This window comes from Pongo pygmaeus, chromosome 2, assembly GCF_028885625.2.
Source record: "Pongo pygmaeus isolate AG05252 chromosome 2, NHGRI_mPonPyg2-v2.0_pri, whole genome shotgun sequence".
Classification (NCBI taxonomy): Eukaryota; Metazoa; Chordata; class Mammalia; order Primates; family Hominidae; genus Pongo; species Pongo pygmaeus.
In genome coordinates, this window is record NC_085930.1 from 13924543 (window position 1) to 13940120 (window position 15578).

At 35.4% G+C, this 15578-nt stretch overlaps 1 protein-coding gene across 6 annotated transcripts in view; it reads left to right on the forward strand.

Annotated features, from left to right (window-relative positions):
* The window catches only part of GBE1 (1,4-alpha-glucan branching enzyme 1), a 278483-nt gene that overhangs the window by 169728 nt on the left and 93177 nt on the right, over positions 1-15578 (forward strand). For all 6 annotated transcript variants that reach the window (XR_010125659.1, XR_010125660.1, XR_010125661.1 and 3 more), the window contains exons 9-11: positions 2014-2141; positions 6968-7066; positions 12922-13032. Coding sequence is in view for 1 of the 6 variants with exons in the window: in XM_054483743.2 (XP_054339718.1) it covers positions 2014-2141; positions 6968-7066; positions 12922-13032 (338 nt within the window). In the remaining 5 variants the exon portion in view is untranslated. The remainder of the gene's footprint in view (positions 1-2013; positions 2142-6967; positions 7067-12921; positions 13033-15578) is intronic.

Genomic DNA, 15578 nt, shown 5'->3' on the forward strand with positions numbered 1-15578 from the left:
TGGTCTCAAACTCCTGGTCTCGGGTGATCCGCCAGCCTTGGCCTCCAAAAGTGCTGGGATTGCAGGAGTGAGCCACCACACCCGGCCAATTATTATTATTTTTTAATGGCTAAATATTCACTAGCAATAAACAGAAAAAAAAAACAAAGGGGGTGAAAAACGTGCCTGTAAATCTTGAAAAGTGACTGCCAAGGAAAGAAGCTAAACATTCAAAATGTGCTACTGCTTGATCTTACTCATGATGCTGCCCACTTGAAATGTTCCTAGGAAAGAAGTTGAATCTGTAAAACACAGCAGCTTTTATTGATATCCATTTTCCAGTTTCGGGGAAGCTGACTTATGGTATGCAAAGGCAAGCATGGCAAAAGTTAAGAAAAATCTTTTCCTAGATTTAAACACCTACGTGCCCCTGCAGAAACTACCTCACTGAGAGAGGAGTATATTCCAGGGATTCGTGGTATTAGAGAAATGAACCAAAGTTTATGGATATGGGATGTGTTTTTTATAGATACAGAATCCAAGAAATGGTTAAAGAAAAACATTGAGTTATTTAACATTTTTTTCTCCCTTGGAATGACAGAGAAAGCAACAAACAAAATCCCTGAAACCGCACAGCAGAAGATCAAATAGAATACCAGAAAAGTTGAGATAAGGCAGTTAATATCAAGACACAGTATTTGATTTATAAACTCAGTAATAAAGAGAAATTCATCAGGAAGTCATGAATTTACCTGCAATTTACTTGCATGCATGAAAAAAAAATGGTCGGACTCATAGTATTCTATTTACAGAAGCAATGTCTGCCAAATTCTTACAAAGTGTGACTCAAACATTTGCTAGTTGGATGATGGTTGCCAGGGGCTGAGGAGTGGAGGAAATGGAGAGATGTTGGTCAAAGGGCACACTTTCATTTTAAGGTGCATAAGCTAGGCGGAATCTGATGTAACTATAGTTAATAATATTACTTGGTATTTGATGAGAGCCAACTTTAAGTATCCTTAACACACACACACACACACACACACACACACACACACGTGGTAACTATGGGTGGTGACGGATGTGTCAATTTGAGTATAGTAATCAGTACACAATGTATACCAATATCAAATCAGTACCTTGGAAACCTTGAATATATACAATTTTTATTTGTCAGTTAAATATTTTAAAATTAAAGAATGACAGCATCAAACAAAAATGAGAAACTTGGTAGTTATATTGCTGCTGAAATACAAACATGAAAGAACTTGAAGAATAAGACTTCCATAATTATACTTGAAAATATCCCTCAGTGATAGATTCCAGCAAACTGAGAAAAAAAAATCAATAGAACTTAGATGTAGAGAAACGGTAAAAGGCTGATATTGAGCACAAATTTGATTTGATTATAACAATAAGAGTAAATTACTGAAAGAATAGAAAGTAAATGGTATAACCCAAGTAAGTGAAATATACTATAACCAACCAAAGTTAGGATGTGGGAGAAGAGGAGGTAGGAGGAAGTTTGAGAACATATAATCTCTTTATCATAGGGAACTCCATATTGCATAAATTGAAGTGCATGTTTGAAATAATATATAAATATTATGTCTCGATTTTATGATGGTTTTCCTATTTTCTTTTCCTTACCTCAAAGGGATCTAATACGAACTAACATTAACATCTTAATGTGACAGAAAATGTATTGACAATTATTTGATATTTAGAATTCCCTTTAGTATGATTTCACTTTTTTGCCATATAATTTAGCTAAAATTAAATTAAATCTTTAAAGTGCTTTGTTTTTCTCATGTGTGTGCATTTGTCAAACAAAATTGATTTGCAGAATTGTCTGAACTCTGAATGTTGACATGTAGTACTTTTCTAAGTCAGTATATTTGCTGATGCCTATGTTATCATTAAACTGCTACAATAACAAAATTCATATAAACAAACTAATTGGTGGATTTATTTGTGCAGAGTTAAGACTTGCTTGTTAACATAATATATCCGTATTGATTTTCTTTTTCTAAGGTCAAGGTTTCTCAGGTGATTACAGTGAATATTTCGGACTACAAGTAGATGAAGATGCCTTGACTTACCTCATGTTGGCAAATCATTTGGTTCACACGCTGTGTCCAGATTCTATAACAATAGCTGAGGTAAAGCCATAGTGAAGTCTTACCTTCTGACCCCCTTTAATAGAGAGCATTTTGTCCGCATACAGTATTTGATTAATCAATCTCATGTAGTCAATGATTGCGTAAATGAAATTCAACCCTGAGTATAGTGCAGCTATCTTCTGTGGGTGGCACGTTATTTACAATTCACTGTTTCCCTATTCGAAGATAATGTGTACTAATTACTTGTCACCATTCTATTGTTAAAAAAGAAAATGCCAGTGGTTGGAGAGTTAAATGTCCTAATCAGTGGACAGGCCCTTCGCTATGAGACCTTCAGCAGAGAAAAGAATTGAATATTAATGTGTGTCTGTCCATTTATTATTTTTTTTCTTTTTTGGCTCAGTCATTAGAGATAGGATGGATCGCTGCCTGCAAGCTTCTGTGAAGCCTTTCTTGTTCTGATGCGATTACCTTTCTTGTTTATGTTATTGCTCTCAGATTGCCAAATGTTCACTAGTTATTCATGATTCTTGAAGGTTCATGATTAACTGTCCCAAAGCTGCACTGTAATGATATAATTCCATATATGCATAATTGACAATTCCCCTCTTGGTGATAAATGTGATAAATTAAGAAGTTTGTTAAATGTTTATGCTAATTTAGATTTAGTGCTAAAATCCCTCTGGTTTTCTACGTTCTCTAACTAGGAATTATTATTAAAATTGAATTTAGCATGTTAAAACTGTTCTATACAAAGTATAGTGGTTGACATGTAAAAATAGTAAGACTACTGTTAAAAAGAATTAGAATTAAGGTGTGTTTTTACATTGTTGGTGTTTAGTTTATTGGCATGAAATGGAATAGTCTCCTTCCTGTAGTATTTATTTTTTTGTATAGACTGTTTTTATATCCACCATTTCTCAAAATCAGAAATCTCCAGTTTTACAAATGGTATGATTTCATTGTTTGGATAGAGGAGAATAGTTTTATTCCCTTCAGGCATTTTACTTTCTAAGTATTTTCTGGGAATAGACAGTAGCCTTTCCTGAAATTGGTTCTTATGTACAATTAAAAAACAAACAGCAACCTATCATACAATTTAGACACCCAGTATTATTTCACAGTCATGACCTACCTACATTTGATCATAGCATATCTTACTAATACTTGTGCTAATATTTTTTGTGCTGAATATCTTTAACATCAGAGTGTATTTTAAACTTTTGTCTTCTGTATATTTGTATTTTATTTGTCAAACATCAAAAAATTAATTATTTTGTCAATGATATTTATGGCAGTCCAAAGCAGAGAGATTACAAATGACAAATTACTACCAACAATTAATGACAGCACAAATCAAAAGTGGGTACTGAAGAAAAAGAAGCAATGATTTAATACATGAAAGTTAAAATTGTTACATTGATCTTTCCATTCATTTCAAGTAAAATAGTTTCATCATCTAGGGAGCTCTGGTCTGATTATCAGTGTTTCTACCAATGAAACTTTGAGACTTTAGCCTGCTTTATATTACTTGGTTTTAGATTTTTTTAAAAAACAAGATGTGCCTTCAATGTATTCTACTTAAATTGAAAACTACTTCAATTTCAATACATCACTTTTCTGTCTAGCGGGAGTCTCTTCCAAATGTAGAATTGATCTCCATGAACTTTATTTTTTTAAGAAAAGGAATGTATTTGAATGAATAAGCAATGTGATTTTATTTAAATTCCTTTAGTAGAAATATGAATTTATTTATAATGACAATTACAAAAATTGAAACCTTATTTTGCTCAAATGTATCTACCATTTTACATTATTATATTTGCTATATTAATTAAAACATTTTTGGTTGATGTATCTTTCCCTCTGGAGTGGTTATAAGTGCTCTTTAGATAGTAAAAAATTAGAACTATTTTAATTTCATCCCAAACACAGAATCATTTTCATATGCCATATGAATAGGCATCAATTGTTTTATATTTAGAGTATGTTTATTTTGATGACCTTTATGATTTACCTTTTTTTTCTTAAAAATTTTAAAAGAACAGTCACTAACTTTCCACCTTCAAAAGGAGGGCTGAAACAACTCATATGCATTAATGAGGCAGCTTTCTAGAAATCAGATTTAGGAGTCAAGACTATATGATTGTTACCGAATCACCAGGGGTTCAGTCTAGGTCCTGCTGCTTGCTGCACAGAAAGCCAATCACTGAGACAATGATTATTGCCATAGAAGAAGGCTTTGATCAGTCTCAAATCCATCTCTCTGACTAACTAAAATTAGAGGTTTATATAGTAAGAAATAAATGTAACAATGTGTAAGAAAACAGAACTAGAGAAGGGTAAGGAAACAATCATGAGGAATGACTGGTCTGGCATCTCATTGCATGCTGTGATTTGGTGAGCTTCAGTTCTTTGATACTTTTTTTTGAGAAGCTTGAGGGACAAATATAGGTTTCAAGCTTTTCAAAAGGATTGAATTCTATGTTTATCCAAAAAAAATCTGTCTATGGGATGATTGGGTTTTATGATTACCATATGTTTTTCTTAGCAGATTCTATTTCCTAAAACAACATTGAGACTGGATACAGAACATGCCTTAATATTTTCTTGAGAAAATGTATCTTGATCTTTAATACCAGCCCATCACCAGTCATTCTTGACAGTTTGGTCTTTCGAAACTCTTTTCAGAAGGCATTGTGTCTGTAATTCTAGTTCCTGATATGGTGCCTGATATTTAATACATATTTATCCAATCCTGTCTGTGGAAATGTAACTTATATTTTGATAAATAGAATGATTGAAATGGCTTATTTTCTACTGATCTTTTTTCTACTTTATAAACCATGAACAACTATGCAGAAATAAGATTACTGGCAAACATTTTATTTTCTTATGGATGTATTCTACCGTATAGTATATTTACTTATACCTTCCTTCCATAAGAAAAAAAAAAAGAAGAAGCATTTGACCTGAGTCTCAGAGAGCTTATGGTATGTGATAGTCTTTTATAGGAAGTAAGGATCATAATCTAGGGAAAACTTTGGGCATTGACAGATGTAGAAAAGCTTGTAACAAGTACATGCAAAGGGGAATATTTCAAAGTGGTCGAAGTACTTAGTAATTAAAATGAAATAGTAGGAAATAATGGTGGAAAGATGTCTTTCCATTTCACTTTCTGTGCACTTTAGTTAATGATCACAACTACATCACATGGTCATTTCATAATTATAAGTATGTTTGTGTGTATTTAGGTCCTAGTTTATTAATCTTTGAAAGTCAGATATTATGTCTTATCTTTTAATCCCTCAGGGCACCTCACTATTCATCAACAGGTACTTACTGAATAAAGTGCTTGTGCCAAGTATTATTAAACTATTCTAGATTCTTAGGGTATATCGGTGAACAACAACTATAAACTCTTGCCCTCATGGATCTTACACTGTAACAGGGAGTAGGGGAGTAGCTAATTGGATAGTAAATCATATAGTAAATGCTTAGTGTGTAATTGTTGAATTGAATCTTAAGCTAAGGAATTTGAATTTTCTATTGTTGGCTATTGAAATCCATTGAAGGTCAGCAATAGGAGCGGACTGTCTCATAAGATATGAATTTGACAGCAGTTAGTACAAAGAGAAGGTAGAGATGGGGAATGCCATTTGGATATGGTCTAGGCAAGCAGTAATGAAGACTAAATAAGATTGTGGCTGTGGTAATGGAGCAAAGGAAAGTAACTTATTTGAAAGATATTGTGGAATTAGAATTGATAATACTTAGCGCATATTTTCCTAAAGTTGTCTTAATAATATCTTTTGTTACATCTGGGTCCCTGTACCAATCTTTGAAACCCATTTTTAAATTAATTTTATTTATTTGATTAATTATTGGATACTAATTGTCTAGAGTAGAAAGGACCCCCTGTCAAAAAGCTGAATATCTGAATCCTCTCTCTCGACTGGGTGTGGTGGCTCGTGCCTGTTGTCACAGCACTTTGGGAGGCCGAGACGGGAGTTTGGACTCCTGTCTTGGAACGGTCAGGAGTTCGAGACCAGCCTGCCTAACATGATGAAAGCCCATCTCTATCAAAAATATAAAAAATATTAGCTAAGAATGGTGGTGGGCGTCTGTAATCCCAGCTATTCGGTAGGCCGAGGCAGGAGAATTGCTTGAACCTGGGAGGCAGAGGTTGCAGTGAGCTGATATCATGCCATTGTAAACCAGCCTGGGCAACAAGAGTGAAACTCTGTGTCAAAAAAAAAAAAAAAAAATTCTCTATCTTGAGAGATCCCTTCACCTCAATAAGCCTCTGTTTCTATGTCTGCTAAATGAAAATCCCTACCTAATCTCAAAGACCCCTTCTAAGTGTAACCTACTCTAGTAAAAGCTATTGTACTGTTTCACTGTTAATGTACTAACTCTACATTCCATTTCATCAAAAGCTAGTGTTCACAAAAATACACTCCCTATCAGGGCTACATACAGAAAGAACAACTATAACAGATTTATGCCACATGTATTGTTGTGCTTGGTGAAAGCAACAAAACTAATAAAAAATGTTTTACAGTAGTTCAAAAATAAGAAACTATGTTTTAGCAATAATAGTTTTACTATTTTGTGTTCTCTAGGTGATACTGAAGAAAAGAAATAAATAGCTTCATGAGCTCAAAGTTTGCCTGGAGTGAAAATATTAAGCAAAAATCTTTCTGGGAAATGAGATATGCTATCACAATTTCATCGACTTTTATGTTACCAAAGCAGCCCAAAAATATATGCCCCTATTATTGTTTTCATTTATTGACCTGGGCTTTACGGTCAGAATATTTACTAAAAGTTTGATCATTATGAACCGATATTCTTTGTTGTAGGATGTATCAGGAATGCCAGCTCTGTGCTCTCCAATTTCCCAGGGAGGGGGCGGTTTCGACTATCGACTAGCCATGGCAATTCCAGATAAGTGGATTCAGGTAAGAGTCCATGTAAATATTTTTTGTTTCTGTGAATACTGTGTTGCTTCATTTATCTTTAATTTATTTCTTGGTTGTGATCATTAGTTACAGATATTATAATTGAAGTATTAAATTCTTTCATTAGTCTGTCGATTCTTATGCTTTTTAATGAGGTGCTTCTCAAAATATTAAAAGTTCTGGTTTAAAGTATTTATACATATTCGGGCAAAGGGAAAATATGATTAATATAATGTTAGCTGTATAAATGGAATTTTGCATTATCAATGCAATTATATGAAACTTCAGTGCTCTATATTTAATACACATTAGACTTCATTAAAGCATTCATTTATGCCTACAGATCATGCATTAATATAAAAGTTACTCCTTAATTCCCAGTACTTGCTTAATAGTATGGTTTTTCCTCAACAAATTTGGATTGGATTCATCCATTCCTTTATTCAACATTAAAAAGTCCTTACCATTTGTCAGACACTAGGAATGAATAACTATACATGGTACTTTGCACATCATTTATCAATAAAATTTTATTAAATTTAATGACAGTTCAAGTAGTTTGTTTTTTTTTGTTTTTTTGTTTTTTTCATTTAATGTTTGCCTAAAGGACTAAAGTCATTATGTAGACTTAGGTTTGATATAGAACATTTCTTAGCAGCCATGTTGACATTCATGGGCTGAATATATATATATATAAGGAGTCAGATATGTATACAAATAATCATAGCTTTCTGATGAGCCCTTTATTTCAGACATGAACTGGTGCCATGAGACCACAGTTGTAGAAGGGCTTAATTTTTGGTAGAAAAACTGTAGAGCCTACTCTTAAGGAAGTGGTTACTATAATCATTTCTTAGCTGTCTTTCCTGTCCCCCCGGGCAATTTGTGCAATGCATAGCTGTGACATTAAATTTCGACCATCATAACTTATGCTCCTACATTTATAATGATTCCTTAAACATTATCAGGTCAAAAAGCAACTATTTTATAAAGGTTTTTACTTAGAAAACATACAAACAAACAAAGGAGTATTCTCCTTTAATACATGGGAAGGTAGCTTGTATTTGTTACTTTAAAAAAAAAATGCTGTGGTTTTCAATTTTCTCACCTAGGTATAAGGTTCCTTATCAGCCCCATCTCTTACTATTTCTAGTTTTTTCATGTAGACTTTTTTTCCTCACAAGTGACAAATCTTACTTTTTAACCTTTCGCTAAAAGCCTTAATCATTCTTTGTTCACATTCAATAATCTTTTAAGGTGTACGTCAACCTAGAATTATTTTTCAGTCAGTAACAGCACAAAGTGAGGTATTTTCTTTCTGAGTATTCATGGTAGCTTAAAAAATTGAAATTTAACCTAATAAACATTTTATTACTTTGTATGATGAAGGTAATGCGTTAGGCAATGTATCATACTTACTTATTATACATGATAAATATAATAATCATAGTTATCAAATAGAAAAATATTTTATCCTAAATTTGGGATATGACCATCCTGTTTTAGATTGTAAATTCTCTGAAAGCAGTTATCATCTTCTATTTTATGTAATTATTTAAAATTCTTATTGTATCACCAAACTGGGTCCCCCCTTAGTTAATAAAACTAAAGTTAAAATAGTATTACAATAAAACCCTTAGACACAGTGATTTTCCTCTACTTTTGTAACTGGTGCATTTAAAAACAATTCAATAAGTGGCTCCCATTCTCCTTACATGTGAATCAAACACACAAGAGTTATTAAATCAGACGACAACTGTACTCAGAATGTATATGGCCTGCGATGTTGTCTACCCATACAGTATGAGTTAGATTAGAATGCTAGATTTTATTCATGTTTTTGTTGTTCAAAAGCAAATTATGTATCATTTCCTAGTTGTATTATTTCAAAGTCATTAGTTTCGAATATCATTCTTAGTTTAATCAATTACTGTCCAAATATTTGACTATCTAAATTATGCCAAATTTACTATACTTTCTTCCATTTTATTTGATCATTTTTGAAGTGTTTGTGTTAAGGTGATGTATGTGTCTAATGAACTCATTCATTGATCTGTTAATTCCACCAAATATTTATTGAGCACCTAGTATTTTTAATAAATATAGTTTTTCTAATTAAACATTTTTGAGATATTAGGATAATTTTAGATTCACATGCGGTTGTAAGAAATAATACAGTGAGATCTGGTATGCTCATTCATCAGTTTTCCCCAGTGGTACTGAGCGGTGACAGCGTGCTGGCAGTCCTCACAGCCCTCGCTCGCTCTCGGCGCCTCCTCTGCCTGGGCTCCCACTTTGGCGGCACTTGAGGAGCCCTTCAGCCCGCCGCTGCCCTGTGGGAGTCCCTTCCTGGGCTGGCCAAGGCCGGAGCCGGCTCCCTCAGCTTGCGGGGAGGTGTGGAGGGAGAGGCGCGAGCGGGAACCGGGGCTGCGCCCTGCTCTTCCGGGCCAGCTGGAGTTCCGGGTGGGCGTGGGCTTGGCGGGCCCCGCACTCCGAGCGGCCGGCCGGCCCCGCCGCCCCGGGCAATGAGGGGATTAGCACCCAGGCCAGCGGCTGCGGAGGGTGTACTGGGTCCCCCAGCAGTGCCGGCCCACCGGCGCTGCGCTCGATTTCTCGCCGGGCCTTAGCTGCCTTCTCGCGGGGCAGGGCTCGGGACTGCAGCCCGCCACGCCTGAGCCTCCCACCCCCTCCGTGGGCTCCTGTGCGGCCCGAGCCTCCCCGATGAGCGCCGCCCCCTGCTCCACCGCGCCCAGTCCCATCGACCACCCAAGGGCTGAGGAGTGCGGGCGCAGGGCGCGGGACCGGCAGGCAGCTCCACCTGCAGCCCCGGTGCGGGATCCACTGGGTGAAGCCAGCTGGGCTCCTGAGTCTGGTGAGGACGTGGAGAGTCTTTATATCTAGCTCAGGGATTGTAAACACACCAATCGGCTGTAACACTCACCGCGAAGATCTGCAGCTTCACTCCTGAACCCAGCGAGACCACGAGCCTACCGGGAGAAACGAACAACTCCAGACGCGCGGCCTTAAGAGCTGTAACACTCACCGCGAAGCTCTGCAGCTTCACTCCTGAGCCAGCGAGACCACGAGCCCACCAGAAGGAAGAAACTCCGAACACATCCAAACATCAGAAGGAACAAACTCCAGACGCGCCACCTTAAGAGCTGTAACACTCACCGCGAGGGTGAGGGTCCGCGGCTTTATTCTTGAAGTCAGTGAGACCAAGAACCCACCAATTCCAGGCACAGTAGCTTCTTGCAAAGGTGTAGAACAATATTTTAACCAAGATACTCACATTGATGTACTCAAGGTGCAAAACACATTCATTGCCACAAGATTCCTTCATGTTACCTTTAGAGTGACACCTACTTATTTTCATCTTGCCTGCTTCTAATAACCCCTTAACCCCTGGCAACCACTAATGAGATCTCCATTCCTATAATTTCGTCATTTCAAAAATATTATATAAATGGAATCATGCAGTTTGTGACCCTTCTGGATTGGCATTTTCAGTTAGCAAAATTTTCTCGAGATTTATCCAAGAAAACTTCCAATGTTGTTACATCCAGCATTCTTGTTGCATATATCAACATTGCATTCAACAGCACTGAATAGGATTCCAAGGCAGGGGTATACCGCAGTTTAACCATTCACCCATTGAAAAACATCCAGGTTGCTTCCAGGTTATGGCTATTATGAATAAAGTTACTGTATACATGTGTGTACTCATTTTTTATCAACATAAGTTTTCATAACTATGAGATAAATGCTCAAACACTGCAATTACTGAACCATATAGTAATTCCCTGTTTAATCTTTTAAGAAACTGCTAAACTGTTTTCCAAAGTAGCTGTAACATTCTACATTCTGACTAGTGATGTTTGAGAGACCTGCCTCTATACATCCTCACCAGCATTGGTGGTGTCACTATGTTTTATTTTAGCTATTATAATCAGCGTGTAGTTACATCTCATTGTGGTTTTATTATTTTTCGAATGGTTTATGATGCTGGATACCAACCATGTGCTTATTTGCCTCCTGCATACCCTCTTTGGTGAGGTATCTGTTCATGTCTTTTAACCATTTCCTGATTTCATTGTTTATTTACTGTGGAGTTTTGAGGGTTCTTTATATATTTTAGATTCAACTTCTTTGCCAGATATATGGTTGACAATTTTTTTCTCCTACTCTGACGCTTGTTCTTTCATCCTCTTCACATTGGCTTTTCACAGAGCAATTTTTAAAGAATTTTGTTGAAGGCTAGTTTATCATTTTTTCCCTTGTATAGGTCTCTCTTTTGGTATCAAGTTTAAGAAATTTTTGACTCTTATGGTTTTTACTAAATGTTTTATAGTTTTTGTTTTTTATATTTAAGCCCATGATCCATTTTGAGTTAAGTTCTGTGCAATATATAAGACTTAGCTCAAGGTTCTTTATCGTTCTCTTTTTACCCATGGGTATCCAATTCTTTAAGCATCATTTGTTAAAACATCTGCCCACCTTCCATTGAATTTCTGTTGCCCTTTTATCAAAAATTAGTCTGGCCCATTTGTGTAGGTCTATACATTAGTTTTCTATTGTTCCCATATCCAATTTACCACAAGCTTAGTGGCTTAAACAGCACAAATTCACAACAGTTCTATGTGTTACAAAAATGAAATGGGTTTTACTGGGACTAAAATCAAAGTGTAAACGGGGCTGCATTTCTTCTGGAGGCTGTAAGGGAGAAGCCATTTCCTTGCCTTTTCTCACTTCTAAAAGCTGCCTATATTCCTTGGCTCATTGCTCCTTCCTCTATCTTCAAAGCAGCAGTATAGCATCTTCAAATCTCTCTCTTATTTTGACACTCATGCCTGCTTTTTAGAAAGATTCTCGTGGATTAGGCTACACATCTACGGATGGTTGCTCTTCTGCCTTCCACGTTCTGCCTTCTGGTGCCCAAAGATTCGCACTGCAATGATCAGAACTGCTTATGTTCCCATAATTGTATGACAGTGTGTTGAATTAAAGAGGGAGAGTAAATTTAGGACATAATCCTGAGGAACATCAGCCTTTATAGGACAAACAGAGGAAGAGAATTTATAGTATGTCGGGAGTGGCGGGAAGAAACAAAACAATATAAAGCAAGAGTTTCACAGTGGTAGACTAATAAAGGGAAAAGTTCAGGCGCAGGAGATAGGATCAGCAGTGTCAATATGTATAGCAAGAATCTACTTAAGAGAGAGCAATTACTAAAGCTCACACCACAAGCTTAACCTCAGCAAGTTCAGTTGCATAAAAGTATAGTGTTAGAGGGACAGATCCAGACTGAAGACTGACTAGAAATTGAAATGCAGACACAAAATGTGTGGTCTGTTAAGAGGGTAATTATTTGATGATAATTAGCTTTAAATTTTGAAACAGTTGTTTTATCACTTTGTAAAAATGAAGCAAAACACTCTTTTTACTAATTTTTTTCATATAAACAAATAAATGTAACAAGTATATCTCTACCATGTACAAGTTATAGAAAGACATGCCGTGCAATAACATTACTGTGGGCATTAATCAAGAGGTGGCAGTTATTACAGAAAAAAAGTTGCAAAGATCCTAAAATATAATGATTAAACTGTCTGCACAAAAGCAAACACCACACACACACACACACACACACACACTACACCACTGTCATTTGGACATTCTGTATAAAAGCTGTGATTTCAGTAAAAGTTTAAACAGTGATAACTTTGCTAGATGGGTGGGCTAATATGTGCATACCAAATAATTTGCACTGATATAATGCATACCTTCAGATTGTGATTTAAAAATAAGAAAAGTAATGCTTTACTCAGAAGCTTATTTTTCTCTCTTGTGTCTAGCTACTTAAAGAGTTTAAAGATGAAGACTGGAACATGGGCGATATAGTATACACACTCACAAACAGGCGCTACCTTGAGAAGTGCATTGCTTATGCAGAGAGCCATGATCAGGTAAATGAATATGTGCATAAATTCATTTATTTCTCTCTCTCTCTCTTCCTCCTTCCCTCTCCTTAATAACATATTTAAATATAAACATATCGAAATATAAACCTCTGTAGTTACTATAATGTATGTATGTGTGTGTGTATTAATATATATCTTTACAATAAAACTACGTATATTGGAAAAAATGTTAAATTTGTAGATGGAGAAACTCCAGTTTCAAAATGCAGTAGTATGTTTGTCCTACCAAACTATAATTACTAGATTATACATTGCAGTTGCAAGTATTATATGTTTTCCCTTGTCATAATGAAGAAAATTGGTGCTGGACTAGGGTTATTTTAGTTTCCGTCTTAGGCTGCCTTCTAGAGGTATTCTTTTATGCTTTTGACAAGCATTCTTCATTTTTTCCCCTCAGTCACTGAAATCTCCTGCTAATTGACCTCCCTGCCCCCTGTTCCATGCAGCCTTAGTCTGTCTTCTCGAATACAGCCTAAGGTATTTTCTAAAGAGGAAAGCTCGTCTTGTCAACCCAGGTACCCTGGTCGAAGCCTGTAATTCAAAGCCACTCCTGTTTTGGCTCAAGCCGAAGTTTCCAGCATTATTCTCTGCCCAGCTCTCCCAGCCTCCTGTTCTTCAATACTTTGACATCCCTATCCATTCCAAATAGGTCAGCTTTTTCCAATCTTGTGCTTTTCCCCACGCATCTGCATCTGGGAAGTTCCTACTCAGACCTAACTGCCTGGCTCTGACATCGCATTCTATATGAAGCCTGCCTTGGGTCATGTAGGGAAAAATTAGTTGTCCCATCCTCCAGGTTTCCATTATGTTTTAGGGACAGAATTTTTTTTTCATTGTCTTTCTATTTCCAGCCTTTAGCACTGTGACTGATCCTAGTAATCACTTAATAAATATTTTTAAAATGGAGAAAAAAGGCCACTTATTTAAGTTCATATTAATTCTCATACACATCAACATAAAATTTACTTTTCGTAGATTAAAATGTAGACAATAAAATGTTTGAAGTTACTTAAAGTATCTTTATTAAAAAGTTGAAACTAAATAAGTTTCTCTATCATTTTTGCAGAAATTGGCCATTTAACGCAAACATGATTTTTTCAGGTGTCTCCTCTAATTGTTAAGAAAATGTAAGTAAAGCAGGGGTTGGCTAACCAAGACCATGGGCCAAATCCTACCTGCTGCCTGTTTTTGTAAATAAGGTTACTTGGAACAGAGCCACGCTCATTTGTTTACGTATTCTCCTTTGTGCCAAAATGATGCATTTGAGTAGTTGAGACAGAGAAAGTGGCCCACCCTTAGAGAAACTTGATGACCTCTGAAGTAAACGCATGTTAAGTTTTGCATCTTCCAAATTGGGGCTGTGCCTTCTTATCAACTTAAATTTATATTATCCTTGTCTATAGAGCAGATAAGATAAATACTTATCTAAAAAAGAAGAACCCAATCTAGAAAAGAATAATATTAGTTTAATAGGTGAGTGGTGGGGGTGGGGAGGGGGAAACTCTCACCAAATACATAACAATTTGAAAATTAAAATATATGCATAAATTATAGCTTTCTATTGCAAACTCTTTGAAGTTGCAGCACATAGTGAATTCCCAGCATATGTTTATTTTGTATGAATGAAAGAGTAAACAAATAAGTGGCATGAACAAATGGAAGATGAAACAGATAGATTTCTTATGTAACTTTCTACCTAATCTGTAAAGAAACAGATTTACCAAGAATTATTTCATACTTTAAAAATTCAGGTAATCCTGTCTTATATATTCAGGAATTCTCAGGACAGCAGAAATAATGCAAGTTGCCTAGTTCTCTCTAAAAGCAAATGTACTTTGATTCTTAAGCCTGATAAAAAATATAAATGTATATGAATACATAAAAATGAATAAATAAACATATATAATTTATAGTAAAAATGTGGATGTTATTTTAAACATTTTAGATAAATCCTTAACAATTAAATTTGTAAACTTAATTTCACCAGTATCTCAACAGGATTTTATAAGAGGGCAACTTGATATGAGGATAAGCTTTATCTATGAACCTGATCAAAAGTTATTAAAATAATTTTATAATAGAATCAGAGATTATAGAAATAAATAATTATAGCTAAAAACATAATTAAATAATTCAAAACAAGTAGAGAGAAGGTGAGTTGTTTAAGAAGTAGTGATACAAATCGTATAACAATTTTTAAAGAAAAATCATTTTAATTAAAGTAGGTTAAAGATAGAAAAGATTGTAAACAAAATTTTTTTCTAGAAAATGAAAAGAACTGTAATAGGGTACTGAGATTATGGGTTAATTTCTATTATACATTTTACTCTATGTTATTGTTTTGTCCATGATGAACACTGCATTAGATGTTTTGAACTGTAAATAATTCAGATTTTTAGGAGGTCTCTCTGCTGTTACTCAGGGCATTTCTGAGTTACGTGCCTCAGTTAATAATTATTATATTTTCAGGTAAAAGAAACTAAATTTAGATTAAATGGCAAATACAATGAGAAAGCAAATTTACACTTAAA